The following is an 18491-nucleotide window of genomic DNA, read 5'->3' as shown; positions in this document are numbered from 1 at the left end:
TAATCCAAACCTTCCCTATAAACTGGCCCTCCTCCTTTCTTGGTCATTTCTTTCTGCTTCCAAGGACAGTATCCTACTGCAAGCCCCAGCACACCCCCACTATCAACACAAGCCCTCTATCACTTTCCACTTGGATTCATTTTGTATGCCACCTTGCTGGACTCAGCTTTCTCAACCAATGCTGTCATCATCCTGCTCTCTCAGGTGAACTCTAATCAAAATCCCAGGTGCAGAAATATGCACCCAGGAGGAATGATGTGTACCTGGGGAAATGGGCCGGGGGCTTCACACCAGATTCCTCTATTATTGGAGCAAGTACTCGAAAATAGAGCAGCCCAATGAAGCACTGCAGAGCAGGGCCAGATGTCTCCAACCTGCCTGCTAATACTACTCCGCCTGAGCCTAGGGCTGATGCCAGGATGGTGCAGCCATCTCATCCTCAACGCACGGCCCTGGGAACTGCCTGGGAGGGGAATGAAGCCTTATGCTGCACCCAGGTTCCGAGATCCCTCCAAATCACCCAAAAGCTAACAACCATTATCTTGGCTTTACTCTAGTCTTCTCAATTTTCTCTTGGATTTATTGATCCTATAGTATTAAATTCCTTACCCAATCCACACTGAAATGGATTTCAGTGGGTTTGAAACCTTGGGTCCCAAGATTCATTCTTCTTCCCTTTAAGATTATTTATACCAATGTGCCTGAAATGCAGATCAATGATAATTATGGCCTTTCAATGTTTTACCTCACATTACCAAAGAGAACCCATTTGTATTAATTTATGTTATAATACTTGTGACTAATAAGGCTACATTTACAAACAAAAAATTCTTCCAATTCTCCTATTGCACAAAGGGGTTTTCCACATATCTCATTAGGAATGAGTAAAATTTCTGTATTTTCACAGAGATTCAAAGAACTAGTGTGGTGCATACACCTTAAAAAAACATGTCCCCCCATACTGAACTTGAGTTGGAAGCGGCGAGTCCGGTCTCAGAATGGAGGGCCACGCACGATCCAAAGGAACCGGAGCAGTTGAGAAAACTGTTTATTGGTGGCTTGAGCTTTGAAACTACAGATGATAGTTTAAGAGAACATTTTGAGAAATGGGGCACTCTCACATATTGTGTGGTGATGAGAGACCCTCAAACAAAACGTTCCTGGGGCTTTGGTTTTGTCACTTACTCTTGTGTTGAGGAGGTGGATGCAGCCATGTGCGCTCGACCACACAAGGTCGATGGGTGTGTGGTGGAACCAAAGAGAGCTGTTCCTAGAGAGGATTCTGTGAAGCCTGGTGCCCATCTAACAGTGAAGAAAATTTTTGTTGGTGGTATGAAAGAAGATATAGAAGAGTATAATTTGAGAGACTACTTTGAAAAGTATGGCAAAATTGAAACCATAGAAGTTATGGAAGATAGGCAGAGTGGGAAAAAAAGAGGATTTGCTTTTGTAACTTTTGATGATCATGATACAGTTGATAAAATTGTTGTTCAGAAATACCACACTATTAATGGGCATAATTGTGAAGTGAAAAAGGCCCTTTCTAAACAAGAAATGCAGTCTGCTGGATCTCGAAGAGGCAGTGGAGGTGGATCTGGAAACTTTATGGGTCATGGAGGAAACTTTGGAGGTGGTGGAGGAAACTTTGGTGGAAGAGGAGGTTATGGTGGAGGTGGCAGCAGAGGTAGTTATGGAGGAGGTGATGGTGGATATAATGGATTTAGAGGTGATGGTGGCAACTATGGCAGTGGACCTGGTTACAGTAGTAGAGGAGGCTATGGTGGTGGACCAGGATATGGAAACCAAGGTGGTGGATATGGTGGTGGTGGAGGATATGATGGTTACAATGAAGGGGGAAATTTTGGTGGTAACTATGGTGGTGGTGGTGGTGGGAACTATAATGATTTTGGAAATTATAGTGGACAACAGCAGTCAAATTATGGACCCATGAAGGGGGGCAGTTTTGGTGGAAGAAGCTCAGGCAGCCCCTATGGTGGTGGTTATGGATCTGGTGGTGGAAGGGGTGGATATGGTAGTAGAAGGTTCTAAAAACTCAGCAGAAAAGGGCTACAGTTCTTAGCAGGAGAGAGAGCGAGGAGTTGTCAGGAAAGCTGCAGGTTACTTTGAGACAGTCATCCCAAATGCATTAGAGGAACTGTAAAAATCTGCCACAGAAGGAGCGATGATTCATAGTCAGAAAAGTTACTGCAGCTTAAACAGGAAACCCTTCTTGTTCAGGACTGTCATAGCCACAGTTTGCAAAAAGTGCAGCTATTGATTAATGCAATGTAGTGTCAATTAGATGTACATTCCTGAGGTCTTTTATCTGTTGTAGCTTTGTCTTTTTCTTTTTCTTTTCATTACATCAGGTATATTGCCCTGTAAATTGTGGTAGTGGTACCAGGAATAAAACATTAAGGAATTTTTAAGTTTTCAAAAAAAAAAAACCATGTCCCCCAGTTGTGGAATTTGATCCAAAGCAAACTGCAATATTTTGAAGCAGTCCTGGTCAGGGAAAAAAATAATATCCATATAAAGCTAGCAAATGCAGTATACAAAATAGTACACCTATAAGGAGAAAGGGGGGCAGGAAAATGAGGAGAGAGGAAGTTGGGGAAAGAGAGCAACACTTGAAGGAATTACTCTGGTTCAGAGGGAAGAACTGATCTCAAGGACCCAAGTGTGAAGAACCGCACAGCGCGGTCCCTCTAGAACCCTGTCCTCTCCCCATCGCACCATCTGGACAAGGAGTAGAGAGGCAAGGCCCTGCTCACTAACAAGACCTCTGCAAAACATACATTGAATATGGTCTCTCCACTCAAGGAGCAGCTGATGAGACAGACATGCTGCACCGTAATGACAGAAGGCAGAATGTAAGTGCATCTCACTAAGGTAGCTGAAAAAGGGTTTCGGCTTCATTTAGAATTAGGGTGCAGAGTCATCAGCTGTGCTTGAAGAAAGAAGTGGGAAGGTGGGCGAATAAAAATGCAAAGTATTCATTCATTTAAAATTTAAATTGTCTCTAAAAAATCCAGATTAAAAGAATATATACATATATAAAACTTGCAAAACGTAATGAACGTATGTTAAGGCCAAATAATTAAATACAAACTCCCTTTACTTGAGTGCCAACATCTGAGCTCATAGCTCTGGATAAATAATAAGCTATAGTTCATTGGCCTGTTTGGGTATTAATGAGCTCATCAAATTTTTTTCAACAATCACAGACATTGCTGAACTTGGAAAACTGTAAGTAGAAAGTCAGATCAACATTAACATTTCTCTGCTAGTTTCAGACTACATTTAGGCATATTTTTATAAATTAAAATGTCATTAAAATTTATTTTGACATTACCTAGAGACTTTCAATTTTGCATTTCACAGAGTTTTAATATCCTTTTGTGTCTCCATATAAAACATTTACCTGTGTCAAAACCTTGAAATCATTTGTAGATATACTTTTTATTTTATTGGCCATGCTAAGAATATTTACCTGTGGGAACTATAATAATTCCAAGCAATTTACTGTCTGGCCAAAAGTATCACATTTGCACATAATTTATAGATGAAGAACTTGTGCAAGCTTAAGTAGCACTTCATCAATAAATGTTTTCCTTAGCTGTTTTGGGACAGAAATAGTGCATCCCTTTTTGGCCTGGTATTAGATGGATTTATCCTAAATAGTTGAAAAACTTAAGATAGTGATCCAATAATTAAACTCTTCGGAGAACCTCTGCCATGTTCCCTGGGAGGCTATATTATTGAAGAAGTCATTCACTAGCTCGCTCACAACCTGCCCTGTTAAGGCGCCAGGGAGAAAATTCTCTCTGCTCTTATCACCAGAATGGGTTACACACATGGGCAACTGGGCTAGTTCTCTCTTATTATGGTGGGTCTTTCTTTCATTGTATTAACTCACTGCATCTCCCTCCTTTTGTTCATTGCTAGAAACCTTAAAGCAAAAGCTGAGGGCCACCCATGTATGTCATCTCCCCATACCAAACACTCTCTATGATAATACTATGTAATAGAAAGTATTATTATTGCCAAAACTTTACATGTATTAGATTTCATTTAATGTGCATAATAATCCTAAAATATGGAAACTTTACTTGCTATGTTGACCAATGTGAAGTCTAAGAGAGGTCTACCAACTTCAAGGCCACTGAGCTAGTAAATGGCAGATTCCAAGTCAACCAAAGAAAGCCTTTCTGACATCAAAGATCATGCTCTTATTACTCCATTATTCTGTTCCTGGCCCTGCTGATGCTTCTGCCCCTTTGATCCTGTATTTCCCTTTAATAATGAAATACCATCAATACACCAGAATTCTTTGAATTAACAACAGGGCTCTTCCTTCCAGAGGCCATGTCTCACCACCGACACTCATCTGGCTCAAGCTGCACAAGGCCGGGCGACAAAGTGTTCCACTGCCAGTCTTTCCCCCAGCTGACCTGCTCCTTACAAGTAGAGGAGAGACAGTTGTTCACTAAACTATCACTAAACAGCTTGATAGTTCACTAAAGGGTCATGGTACCGTCAGGAAGGTCTCCTGAGTCTGGGCGTTGCTGCCACGACGCCCGGCTGAGCTTTGGCTGAACAGTTTGTAAACAAAGACACCTGTCACGTGGGTGCAGGACTAGGGGGCTGGAGCTCCGGCCGGTGCTCCATGCTAGTGTTTCCAGGTGCCCAGCAGATGTGACTCTCCAAGATCTGGAATCAGAACTCCCAGAAATTCTCAGGAATTCCAGAAATCCTAAGTTACCCCTACTTTTTCCTAAATTTTCACATTCAAAAAATAATAATCATGACTATATTCTCTGATTAAGTAATTAATCAGAGAATAATTTCCATAACATTAAACAGTGAATCATTTTTTGTGACAGAAATACTAAAATTTTCAGGGGTTTTCTGTAAAAAAAAAAGAAACTGTATATATTGCAATAACATTTAAAAATTATCTCCACCTGATATTTGACACCACAAATCACTAAAAGAACATTAATACAAAATAATTGCCCAATGAAAGCCATTTAAAATGGAAAGATTAAAGTATTATTTATAAGATACAGTTCTTAAAATGAAAATTTTAAAGCACACAGAGCATTAATGGTCCTACCCAGCGGTGTTGGTTTTTGTTTCATGACTAATATTCCAGATGTAAAAAAAAAATCATTTTGCATTGACACTGGTCAAATTGTTAACAGGCTCCCAAAAGCATAGCCAAGGTAGACGTTAGGGTTTGCTTCACATAAGTGATTTCCTTTTTTAATGATGACAATATTTTATCTGTTTGTCCTGATTCTAGTTTGGCCATTGAAGTCTTGTTTTTTCAGCTAGTTCAGATTTTAGATCAGTTTCTGGTTTTAAAATGGAGTGCTCCACAACATATTTACATCATCTTCTCTTTGCATTTCTTCTGTTAAATTACTTAGGAAGAACAAATTGTAATAATAGTCAAACACTGAAAAAAAGCCAGCAAAATTACTGGGGAGTACATCCAAATACCATAACATGCAGATCTACTTAGCAAGCTTGACAAGGCTCCATAGAATCACAGGTGGAAATTTCAATTAAAATTTAATGAGTTATTTTGCTTCCAAATTTGTTATTTCTTGGGACGCCACCACTAGGATTTGCAAGAAGTATACTACATGCATACACATGTTAATGGGTGTGTGGGGACGGCCCACGGTTCTCAGCAGACACACGTTTGGAACACGGCAACTGCTGCAAGTTAGGCTGACCGAGGAGACTGCGACCACTTCCCTCCTACCTGCTTCTGTCCTGATGCTTGGAAATGCCTGCTTTCAGCTTTGACTGTGCTGTCGGAATTTCTTGGCTTTTTTAACTTTACTGAGGAGTAATCGCCAAATATAACCGTCTCTATTTTAAGTGCACAATGTGCTGATTTGATGATATACATATGCATTGCGGGATGATTACCAAAGTTAAGATAATTAACTACTCTTGCTTTTGATGATGTCAGTAAATTCATTCAAACTAATAATGTCCAAATTTTAATTCTCCAAGGACATTTAGAGTGCCTTTCCCCATTTTTTTCCCAATTTTCCTTGTGATTCTGAATTCAGGAAAACTTTTTTCCCCCCTGAGAACTGCAGCTCAGTCCATGTCCATTAGCGCAAAGGGACATATTTTTCTTGCAGGAAAAACTTTTCAACTAACATGCCTATGAGGCTGTGTCCATGCAGAGAGCCTTTGTGACTTCACGAAAATACGCGCGAATAGTCTGTTTAACCATCCGGCTTGGGAAGACCTCGAAGGCACAGAAATGGTACCCGCTGGCACCGTGGGAATCACAGAAATAGCTCTAACTATACAAAGCCACTGGCGAAGGCACACGTCGATTTGACCGAAGACACGGAAAACACTAAGTCGAAATGTTGTTTTCACAAGTGCTTTTGGACTATAGCTTTGGACACGGCCTAAATACCAGCTATCTGATATAAAGTATTGTCACTATCAGCTGATATCAGAAATTAATATTAATCTGGGTTTTGGAAAATCATTTTCCTTGATTTGTGGCACCCCCAACAATTTATACACAACATTGTAAGGCTGGTTATTATGTAAAGTGTTTTCACACATGTGCTCTTACTGCAGAGAATAATGGAAATGTATCAATATATACTGTAAGCTCCTACAGCCCTGCCTGGTATAGCTCAGTGGATTGAGTGCGGACCTGCAAACAACACAATCACGGTTCGATTCCCAGTCAGGGCACATGCCTAGGTTGCAGGCCAGTTCCCAGCAGGGGACTCATGAGAGGCAACCACACATTGATGTTTCTCTCCTTCTCTCCTTCCCTTCCTCTCTAAAGATAAATAAATAAAATCTTTTAAAATATATATATATATACATACTGTAAGCTCCTACAATGTATAAGACACTCTGCAACATGCTACAGATGTTTTTTCTATCCCTAAAGTAATCTTATAGATAGATATTTATTTTACTCCAGGAGTAGAGAAAAATAAGGCTTAAAACCATAATTTTCAACAGCCACACTGCAAGTGATAACCACAGAAAAATTAGTTCAAGTCCAACTTCAAAAATCCATGCTCTTTCCATCACACGATACTGCAAATCAAAAACATAGTTGCAAGTCATAATACCTGGTGGCTTCCAGAGCTAGGGAAGAGAGCTGATTGCATGAGAACTAACCTTGCTGTCCTTGAGGTAATAAGACCTTTCCTAGTACACACTTAAATAAAAATAGGGATGCCTACAACACCCTAATACCCTTGACACTCCCTTACCCTTATTTGAAAGAAAAAGACATACCCTTGTTTGAAAGAAATACACAAAAACTTGAAAGCAGAATGTACATTTTGGGGCAAGAGTTTAAAATAAACACTGCAACCTTTTGGTCCTTCTTACCTTTAAATATTTCACCAGCTTCTGAATTTGCCAGTATTCTGATGGCAAGTCAGCATTTGCTTCTTGACGATGATCAGCTGGTTCTTCGTCTTCTTCACTCTCTGAGGAGCTCTCACTAATGATGTCCTCAGTCTTACTGACATTCTTACTAGGAATAGTAACAACATATAATAAGTGCATTCATGCTACAGCATGGATGTGGTTATAATGCTACTATTTCAGCAACATGTACATAAATGATATTTTAAAAACTCTCAGAGAACCAGGAACAGAGGGGCACTTCCTGAACTTGATAAAGACTGTGTACAAAACCTACACTATCATCACACATACTAGTGAAAGGCTGAATGCTTTCCCCCTAAGATTGAGAACAAACAAGGTTGTCCACTTTGACCACTGCTATTCAACACAGCACTGGATGGAATCCCTAGTTCTAGATATAAATCTAACAGAACTTGTACAGGACTTGGATGCTGAAAAATACAGAATGCTGGTGAAATAAATAAAAATCTAAATAAATAGAGGTACATAGAGTGCTCATAGATTAGAAGAGTCTACATAGTAGACACATCAAAATGTTTCTTAATAGATGTAGCAAGATTCTAAATTTATGTAGAATTAAAAGGAACTAAAATAGCTGAAACAATGTTTTTTTTTAAAAATAAAGTGAGAAGAACCACTTTCCCAGATTTCAAGATTTACTAGATAGCTACAGTAATTAAGACAGTGTGGTATTGAGGGGCCAGATTTTAAAGTGAACTCAACATTATAGAGACCCAGAAACAAACCCACGCAAGTACACCCTGATGATTTTGATAAAAGTGCAAAAGCAATTCAATGGTGAAAGGCTATCTGGACATCCATAGGCAAAGACAATGAACCTTGGCCTAAGTTTCATTCCTTATAGAATTAACTTAAAACAGATTGTGTTCTTTAATGCAAAATGTAAAACTATCAAAACTGTTTGAGAAAAACAAAGGAGGTAATCTTCAGAACTAAGGGATTCCTGAAGAGTTCTTAGACATTACAGTCCATAAAACATAATCCATAAAGGAAAAAAATCAATAAACTACATTTTATCAAAATTAAAAACTTGTTTTATGAGAGACCCTATATTAAAACAATGAAAAGACAAGCTACAGAGAGGAGATAACATATGTAAACTATACATCCAACCAAGGATATTAAAACTAGATAAGGAACTCTGAAACCTCAACATTAAAAAAAATGATCTGATTGGAAAACAAGCAAAAGACATTCAGAGACACCTCACTGAGAAACATACATGAGCAATAAGCTCATGAAAAGATGTTCAACATCACCAGCCATTATGAAAATGCTAAGACCACAGTGAGACATCACTACATGTCTTTTTGCACAGCTAAAATAAAACACATGGCAATACCAAATGCTGGCAAGGATAAGAAGAAAGTGTCTCCTACATTGCTGGTGGGATGGGAAAATGTACAGCTACTCAGGAAGAATTTGGCAATTTTTTAAAAAACGGAACATACAATTACTATACATGTCAGCAACTGGGCATTTATCATAGAGAAATGAAAACTTGTATATGATTATTCACAACCACTTTATTTTTAATGACCAAAAACTGTGAAGAACTAAAATTTCCCTCAATAGGCAAATAATTAAACTATGGTACATCCATACCATGGAATGAGAGTTGGCAATAAAAGGGACAAACAATGAATGAATGTCAAGGGTATTATGGTGATGAAAAAAACAGCCAGTATCAAAAATGAGCAATATTATTTATACAACATTTTGAAAATGATGACATGATTGAAATGGACAACAGATTAACGGTTGACAGGAATTGGGAATGACAGGGGAAGGGGGGTGGGTGTGAGTCTAAAGGGGTAGCAGGAGGGAGGTCTGTGTGGTAATGGAACAAGTTTGTTTCCTGACTGTGGCAGCCACCACACTAACCCACAGTCATAAACAGCACGGACATACACATACACATTGTACCAATGTTTAATCTTCTGGGTTTGATATTGCATTAAGGTTACTGAAGGCATATACCACGGGGGAAGATAGGAGAAGGGCAGATGAGATCTCTCTGTACTATCTCTGCAACGTTTTGTGAATCTATAAATATTTCAAAATAAAGACTTGAATAAATCGTTAAATTGAAGAGTTTATTATGTTGACCCCCCAAAATAGTATAACTGTAGTAGAATTTTTCCTAAGTGATAATGTGAGATTTTTGCCATTTCTTCCAGTAACCCTGCACTAAAAGAAATTCAATATGATCATTCTTACAACATTCCTAGTAAATGTCAACATAGGTATCTAAGGACCATAATATAACAGTGAGAATGCCATTAATTAGCGTTAGCTAGCCCATTGTGTAAGAAGTGGCTTTTCAAAACTAGTCATGTTAACAGAAACATACCAAGCTAACTGTGTTTTTCCAGGTGAAACAGACGGTGCTGACTTTTCAAGTTTCCCCCCACGTTTTTCCTTGTGGGTGTCTCTTACTGAGGATCTGTGGCTAAAAACATTACACTTTTATTAATGACTTTATGCTGATTAATAGGAAATGTAAAATAGAAATTTACACAAATATTCCAACATTTTCACGCACCCAAATGAGGTGTCTTCCTGACACAGAGAATGATGATGAGATCCAGCCTCGTCTGACGCACTTGCGTCCTTCAAGCACAGCAGTGCAGTTCCCACAGTGAACAGTTTGTTCAGCACATCTCTGCACTGGGAGCAGCCTCCACAGGCTGCCATCGCTGTGGAAGCCCTTCCCTCTGTTCCTGCTCATCTAGTGTCTTCCTTCCCTGATCATAGTTGCCTATTTTTTTTTACCTTCCCCACCCAATGTTACAGGAGGGACTGTATCTGATTTTCCATGTTCCCAGGTTTAGCACAGTCCTTGGCATTTACTTGGTATTCATTAAATACTTAAGTAAAGTCTTCATTGAAAAAAAAATAAGTACTGGAAAAAGCCAAATTTAAAAATTCACCTCCCAGTTAACAGAGTAGCACATGGGACTTCTCTGTGTGTTTTAATACCTTTTTCATACATTATTTACCCCGACTCACCAACTACATGAAAATGGACTGTGTTCTTCCCTTCCCTTCAGAGAGTCCACACATCAACCCTGCTGACTGTCAAATCTCTCTGCTTAAAATATGAAGGAGGAACAGAAAGAAATCAACTTGTCCTGTGGAGGGAGGTGTTCTTTTACTACTCTGTATTCTTCTACTATCAATTAAAGTTAAGTGGAAAATTAGGCAAATGTGGCTACTGAGGATGTTTTAAAAATTTCATCATGCAAATATCTACATACCCTTTGTAATTAACAGTGGTCTTCCAGTTTAAACTTGGCTCTAATCTCTTGGTCATTTGGCTCTTCCCCAAATTAATTTGTTTCTTCTCTAGCACGCTCTTGTCTGAACCATCGATGGCTTTAGGTAAGGCGTCTGATTCCTTCTTGTCAGATGTCTCATTAGGCTGATCCTTTCCATTTTGCAGTTCATTAAATCTAGTATGCTTCATTAAGGAAAAAAATAAGAGTAATATTTACAATGATATCACCTATGAATCATCTAGTGCTAACAGAAAATTTACATTGGTAATAAATTCAGGGAAAAAAGTCTTAGATGCATCTCACTTGTTTAGTGACACAAATTGAATAAAGGCACCTTTCTAACCAAATCCTTCATTGGAGTTAGACTGACAGTAATGTTCCTAATCTCCACCTCTGCTGTACCACACACCGATACAACCCCAGGGCTGACCCCTTCACTCCTCACCAACACCAGAAAAACTTAAGTTCAAACCCTACATTGACTGGGACTCACCACACTCAAATTGCTGAAAACCAAGGAAAAAGAGAACATCTTCCCCTAGGCAGAGATGAAAGGCATTATAGACACAGGAAGAAACATAAAGGTGGAAATAGATGTCTCATCAGAAACAATGCAAGCCATCAGAAAAGAGAATTATATCTTCAAAGTACTAAATGGGGAAAAGAAAAAAAACCTGTCAACCCCAAATTCTACACTGGGACAAAAAAACAGTATTTCAAAGATGAAGGTAAAAATACAGGCTTTCACAGATGAACAAAAACCAAGAGAATTCACTGTCAGGAGACCTGTGCTGGAATAAATGTTAATGGAGTTCTTCAATCACAAGGAATATCATACCAGACAGAAACATGAATCTACCCAAAAAAATGAAAAATCTATAGAAATGGAAAAAATAAATATAAAAAACTATTACTTTTTATCATGGTAAGGTGTAATTTACTGAAGAAAATAGTAAGTGTTTTGAGGGTTTAATAGTATGTAAAAGCAAAATGTTTGACAACTATAGCACAAAGGACAGGAGAGGCATTCAAGATACACTACTGTAAGGCTCTTAAACTATTTATGAAATTGTATATTACTTGGAGTTAGACATGATAAATTATATATATGAAGATTACATATATACACACACACATGTATATGTGCGTGTGTGTATATATATGAAGCCCTAGGCCGGTGACTAAGAAACTTTTGAAAAAGCATAGCTAACTAATAGCATAAATAAAATGTCATCATTTCTAAGAGCTCGATTCAAAAGGGACAAAGAAGGAGAGACAAAAGGACAAAGGGGACAAATATAAAACTAGCAATGCAGTAAATATAAATTCACTCTATCAGTAGTTATGTTAAATGAAAAAGAATAAAAAAGGAAAACAACTATTTGTGGCATAAAAGAAACTACTTTATATATAAAGACATAAATATTAATAAATATTTTCCAGTAAAATACTGGAGAAAATATTATATTAAAAACAATAAAAAGGAAGCTGGAATAGTTATATTAAAATCAGTCAAAATAAACTTCAAAACAAATAATATCAAGGATAAAGAGGGAGATACATAATGACAGAGTCAATTAACATAACTAATTGTATATTCACTAAACAACAGAACTTCAAAATATATGATGCAAAAACAGAATAGGAAAAAGAAGACAAATTCGCAATTGGGAGAACTCAAAACTTCTATCTCAGTAATCAATAAAATGAGCAGACAAAAAAATTAGTGAGAATCCAGAAGACCTGAGCAACACTGTTAATCTACTTGACTTAGTTGATATTCATAAAACATGCCAGCCAACAGCAGCAGAACAGACATTCTTGTCACGTGCACTAGGAAAAATTCACCAGAATAGGTCACAGTTGAGGCCATAAAACAAACATCAGCATATTTAAGAGAACTACAATCCTAACAAAGTATCTTCTCTTAGTACAATGGCACTAAACTTATTACAATAACGGTAACATCACCACACCCAATCAGTGATGGGTTCATCGCCCATAGTTCTAGTGCGGGCCCCATGGATTTAGTGGCAAGAATGTATAAAGCGCCCTCCCTCTCCTACCCAGGCTGGTGTCAGCAGAGGCCCAGTGGGGAGACTGGACTTCCAACCCTGCCCAGCACTAGTGAAGCACCCATACTACCACAGCTGCCAGTGGAGACTAAGTGGGAAACTCGGACTTTCCCCCTCACCCTGCTGTAACTCCAGATCTCTACCACTGAGGTGTCAGAGAAGGCCTGCTAAAATGAAAGATTTAAATGAAATCCAAAGATCCACAACCTAAGTGCCAAAATGTCCAAGACGATTAAAAAATCACTCATTATATCAGGAATTAGGAAGATCACAAGTTGAATGAGAAAGGATGATGAATAGATGCTTACATCAAGATGAAACAGATGTCAGAATAATGTGACAAGATTTTAAAGCAGCCATCATATAAATGCTTTAATAAGCAATTACAGAGACTTGAAACAAATGAAATACCAGAAAGTATTAGCAAGTATGTAAAAGATATAAAGAAGAACTGGATAGAAATTTCAGAACAAATTCACAAACCAGAGTAACTCACTGGAAGGTTCGGCAAGAAGATGGAGAGGATGGAGGAGATAATCCATTCATTTGAAGATAAAGCAAGAGAAATGATCCCATGTGAACAGTAAAGTGAAAATAGATTAGAAAAAATGAACAGGGCCTCAAGACCTGTGGGTCCATAATGAAAACATCCAACGTGCCTGTCATCACAGAACCAGAGGGAGAAGAGTAAGAAAGTCAGACTGAGAATGTATTCTAAGAATGTCTGAAATTTTTCCAAACTTGGAAAAACACATAAATCTCAGATTGAAGCTGAAAAAAAAAAAAAACCTAAACACAATAAACCCCCAAATCCATGCCAAGACACATAATAATCAAACCATAAAACTAAAGACAAGGAAAATTCTTAGCAGTGAGAGAATAACAATATTTTACCTAAAAGGGACAAACAATGACAATAACAGATTTCTCATGAGAAACCATGAAGGCCAGAAGGACTAGAACAACATTTTCCAAGTGCTACAAGTAAAGAAGTGTCAACCCAGAATACCATACCCAGTGAAAATATTCTTCTGGAAGAAGAATTCAAGATGTTCTCAGAAGAAGGGAAGCTTAGAGAATTTGTAACAGACCTACCTTAAAGAAGTAAGTTCTTAAACAGAAAGGATGTGGTAAAAGAAGGAAACTTGCACCATCAGAAAGGAGAACAGTGGTCAGAATAAAAATAGGGACAAATATAAAAGACTTTTTACTCTTGAGTTATCTAAATGATATTTGATGGTTGAAGCAAAAATTATAACATTGTCTCATTAGTTATCAATCTAAGTAGATGTAATAAAGACAGTTATAAATAACAGGGTAAGGGACTTAAAGGGAGATATGATTTCTCTACTTCACACAAACTGGTAAACTGTTAAGTAGATTATGATAAGTTATGTATGCATAACGTAATACAATACCTATAGTAACCACAACAAAAATCTATACAAAGAAATACATTTGAAACACTAGGGGTAAAAGAAAATGAATTCAAACAAATGTTCAAGTAATTCAAAGAAAAACAGGGGAAAAAATGAAAAACAGAAAGAATAAAAAAACAAAACTAAACTGGCAGACTTAAGCCTTAACATATCAATAAGTAAATATAAATGACCTAAAAACACTAACCAGTAAATACAGTTTCACAGAGTCAATTTTAAAAAATGACTCAATTTATAGGCTGTCTACAATAAACTCAACTTAAATATAATGATATAAGTAGCATGAAAGTAAAAGGAGGGGAAAATATACCATACAAACATTAGTTAAAGGAAAGTAGAAGTGGCTATATTGACATGAGATTAAGTAGACTTCAAGACTTCCAGCCAAGCTGGAGGCATAGGTAGATAAACTTTGCCTCTTCGCACAACCAAAAAAACAACAACAAATTTAAAAACAAAAAATAACCAAAACTGCCAGAAAATTAAACTGTATGGAAGACTGACAACCAAGGAGTTTAAGAAGAAACATTCATTCAGACTAGTAGGAGGGGTGAAGACAGAGAGCTGGGGCAGAGAGGATACCCAAGCAAGGCAGAGGCTAGAGGACCAGGTGGGCCAGGAGGCAGCTGGTGGACTGGGGGTCTCTACATTTGTGTGAAGACAAACTGGGAGGAACAACTTGGAAGCAAGACAGACTGTGCAAGCCAGCATTCCAGTGTGTGAACAGGAAGACTCAAAACCTCTGGGTATAAAAACCTGTGGGGATTGGAGCAGCAGGAGAAACTCCCAGCCTCAAAGGAGAGTTCGTGAGAGAGACACACAGGGTCCTAAAACATACACAAACTCACCCACCTGAGAATCACCACCAGAAAGGCCCAATTTGGTTGTGGGTAGTGGAGGAAGTGGGTGAAAGCCAGCCAAGGGCAGAGTAAGGGCCATTGTTTTCTCTTAGATCCCTCCCCCACAGACAGCACCACAAAGCAGCCACATGGGTTGCTGGCATATATGTAAGGCTCTGCCCCTTAAAAAATAACACAGTGCACTGAGACAAACAAATATGGCCCCAAAAAGAACATTTCAAAACTCCCAAAATAGAACTAAGCAATGAAGAGATAGCCAACCTATCAGATGCAGAATTCAAAACACTGGTAATCAGGATGTTCACAGAAATGGTTGAATATGGACACAAAATAGAGGAAAAGTGAAGGTTATGAAATGTGAAATAAAGAAAAATGTACAGTGAACCAACTTTGAAGGAAAGGATACCAGTACTCAACGATTTGGAGAAGAAGGAAGAAATAAACATTCAAACAGAATAGAATAAAGAAACATGAATTCAAAAACATGAGGAGAGGCTTAGGAACTCCCAGGACATCAATAAACATTACAACATCCAAATCATAGGGGTGTCAGAAAGAGAAGAGAAAGACCAAGAAATTGAATAGTTATTTGAAAACACAATGAAGAACCTCCCCAATCTGGCAAAGGAAATAGATTTCCAGGAAGTCCAGGAAGCTCAGAGTCTCCCAAGAAGTTGGACCCAAGGAAGCACATACCAAGGCACATTATAATTATATTACCCAAGATTAAAGATAAGAAGAGAATCTTAAAAGTAGCAGGAAAAAAGGATATCATCCACAAAGGAGTGCTCATAAGACTATCAGCTGATTCCTAAAAAAAAAACCTTGCAGGCAAGATGGGGCTGGAAAGAAGTATTAGAATTAATGGAAGGCAAGGATCTACATTCAAGATGACTCTATTCAGAAAAGTCATCATTTAGAATGGAAGGGCAGATAAAGTGCTTCTCAGATAAGGTCAAGTTAAAGGAGTTCATCATCACCAAGACCTTATTATATGAAATGTTAAAGGGACTTACCTAAGAAAAAGAAAAAGATCAAACCTATGAAAAGTAAAATGACAACAAACTCACAACTATTAACAACTGAACCTAAAAATAACAAAAACAAACTAAGCAAACAACTAGAACCAAAACAGAATCACACAAATGGAGATCACGTGGAGAATTATCAGTGGGGAGATGGAGGGAGGAGAATGGGGAAGAAGGTACAGGGAATAAGAAACATAAATGGTAGGTACAAAATAGACAGGGGGAGGTTAAGAATACTATGGGAAATGGAGAAGCCAAAGAACTTATATGTATGACCCATGGACATGCACTAAGGTGGGGGAATGATGGTAGGAAGCAGGGTACAGGGCAGAGCAGAGTGAAGGAGAAAAATGGCACAACTATAATAGCATAATCAATGAAATATGCTTTAAAGAAAGATTAAGTGGACCAGAAAAAAATTACCAAGTACAGAGAGAGACATTATATAATGATGAAATGGTCAATCTATCAAAAAGACATAATCATCCTAAGTACATATGCAGAGGTGCAAACACAAAAACTAAGAACTAAGAAAAGAAATAAAGGCAAATCCACATTACAGCTGGAGTACTTCAACACACCCCTTTCAATAAATGATAGAAAATCAGCAAGGACACAGAAGAACTCAAAGCCACCAAAGACCACATAACTTACTCCAAATTTATAGAACATGCCACCCAACATAGCAGAATACACATTCTTTTTAAGCATCTAAAATGTACAGGGTGTGGCAAAAGTATGTTTACAGTTATGAGGATGTGAAACACAGAGTTCATTCTTATGTTATTATTATTAATTATTGTGTTACTTTCCAAATAAATATCTGTAGGCCTACTTTTGCCCCACCCTGTATTCAACAAGACAGACCTTTATTTTAGGTCATACAACACATCTCAACAAAGTTTTTAAAAGTAAAATAATTCAGAGTGTATTCTCTGACCACAGTGTAATCAAATTAACCTTAACAGAAACACAACAGGAAAATCTCCAAATACTTGAACACTAAAAAACACACTTCTAAATAATCCATGGGTCAAAGAGGAAGTCTCGAGAAAAAAAACTTTAAATACACAAAACAATGAAAATAAAAATAAAATATATCAAAATGTGTGGGAGGCAGCTTAAGTTTTGTGAGGAAAATTTATGGCATTAAATGCTTATATTCGAAAAGAAGAAAATTCTCAAATCAATGGTCTAAGATACCACCTTTAGAAACTACAAAAAGAAGAGCAATAGAAACCCAAAACAGGCTGAACAATGTAAAAAAAAAGAATGTGAAAAAAATGGGTTGCACCTCCCACATGTCAACCACTATGGTGGGAAAAGAATCTGGAAATAGCCCAAGTGACCATCAGTAGATGAGTGGATAAAGAACATGTGGTACGTTTACACAATGGAATACTATGACACTATAAAAAAAAAAAGAACAAGAAACTTACCCTTTGTAACAGACAGCATGGATGGACCTGGAGAATACAATGCTAAGCAAAATAAGCTAGTCAGAGAGAGACAAATACCTTATGATCTCACTCATATGTGGACTCTAGTGAATAAAATAAAGTGACAAACAAAACAAAACCAGAGGCATGGATACATGGAACAGACAGAGGGCAGGGAGAAGGGGGGACTGGAATACAGTGGTCAAACATGCACATATGCACAGCCCATGAACACAGACAACTAATTTGGTGAAAGCCAGGGAAATAGATGAGGGCTGGATGGAGGGGGCAAAGGAGGGGGAAAATGGGGGACATCTGTAATAGTGTCAGCAATAAAAAAGAACAACAAAAAATAAAATAAAATATATCCACACTGAAAATGTCTTTAAAAGTGAACACTGCCCTACATTTTACAACTGTCCTGCCCCTAATGAGACGCTGACTTGTTAACACCAGAAGATTAATGTATCCCCTGAATGTCCTTATCCAAAAGACAAACAGCTTCTCTATAGCTGAATATAGATTTAAGAGGATTCTTTTAATTAATGGAAATATATTTAGTTTATGACTCTTTCTTTTATATGCTCCACGTAAAATATAATTCACATCTGAAACCACCAAAATTCCTTTAAATACAAATATGACTAGATTAGATCCTGGCCCAATAGCTCAGTTGGTTAGAGCATCATCCTGATATGCCAAGGCTGCAGGTTCAATCCCCAATTAGGATACATACAAGAGGCAACCAATGAATGCATAAATAAGTAGAGCAACAAAACAATGTTTCTCTCTTTTTCTCTCCCTCTCTCTCCCTTTCTCTCTCTAAAATCAATAAAAAATATGACTAGATTAAATTAAATATATGATAAAAACAGAAATGAAGTGAAACCCAAAGTAGAAAATAA

The 18491-nt window shown here is 37.7% G+C and overlaps 2 protein-coding genes across 2 annotated transcripts in view; one reads left to right on the top strand and one right to left on the bottom strand.

Annotated features, from left to right (window-relative positions):
• Positions 1–18491, bottom strand: part of ODAD2 (outer dynein arm docking complex subunit 2) — a 178152-nt gene that overhangs the window by 140145 nt on the left and 19516 nt on the right. The window contains exons 7-9 of the mRNA XM_037140830.2: positions 10725–10927; positions 9818–9916; positions 7402–7549 (exon numbers count right to left, since the gene is read on the bottom strand). Of these exons, the coding sequence (XP_036996725.2) occupies positions 7402–7549; positions 9818–9916; positions 10725–10927 (450 nt within the window). The remainder of the gene's footprint in view (positions 1–7401; positions 7550–9817; positions 9917–10724; positions 10928–18491) is intronic.
• On the top strand, positions 1018–2437 carry LOC119045964 (heterogeneous nuclear ribonucleoprotein A3-like). Its single transcript, XM_037140831.2, has one exon. The coding sequence runs from the start codon at positions 1135–1137 to the stop codon at positions 2047–2049; it is 915 nt and encodes a 304-aa protein (XP_036996726.2). The 5' UTR covers positions 1018–1134; the 3' UTR covers positions 2050–2437.

The sequence above is a fragment of the Artibeus jamaicensis genome, unplaced genomic scaffold (genome assembly GCF_021234435.1).
Source record: "Artibeus jamaicensis isolate MK-2021 breed Jamaican fruit bat unplaced genomic scaffold, CSHL_Jam_final contig_867, whole genome shotgun sequence".
Lineage (NCBI taxonomy): Eukaryota > Metazoa > Chordata > Mammalia > Chiroptera > Phyllostomidae > Artibeus > Artibeus jamaicensis.
This window is presented reverse-complemented; position numbering and strand designations above follow the sequence as displayed.

Excerpts from the sequence above, each read along its gene's own strand:
- LOC119045964 (XM_037140831.2), top strand. The coding sequence starts at position 1,135 with ATGAGAGACCCTCAAACAAAACGTTCCTGGGGCTTTGGTTTTGTCACT.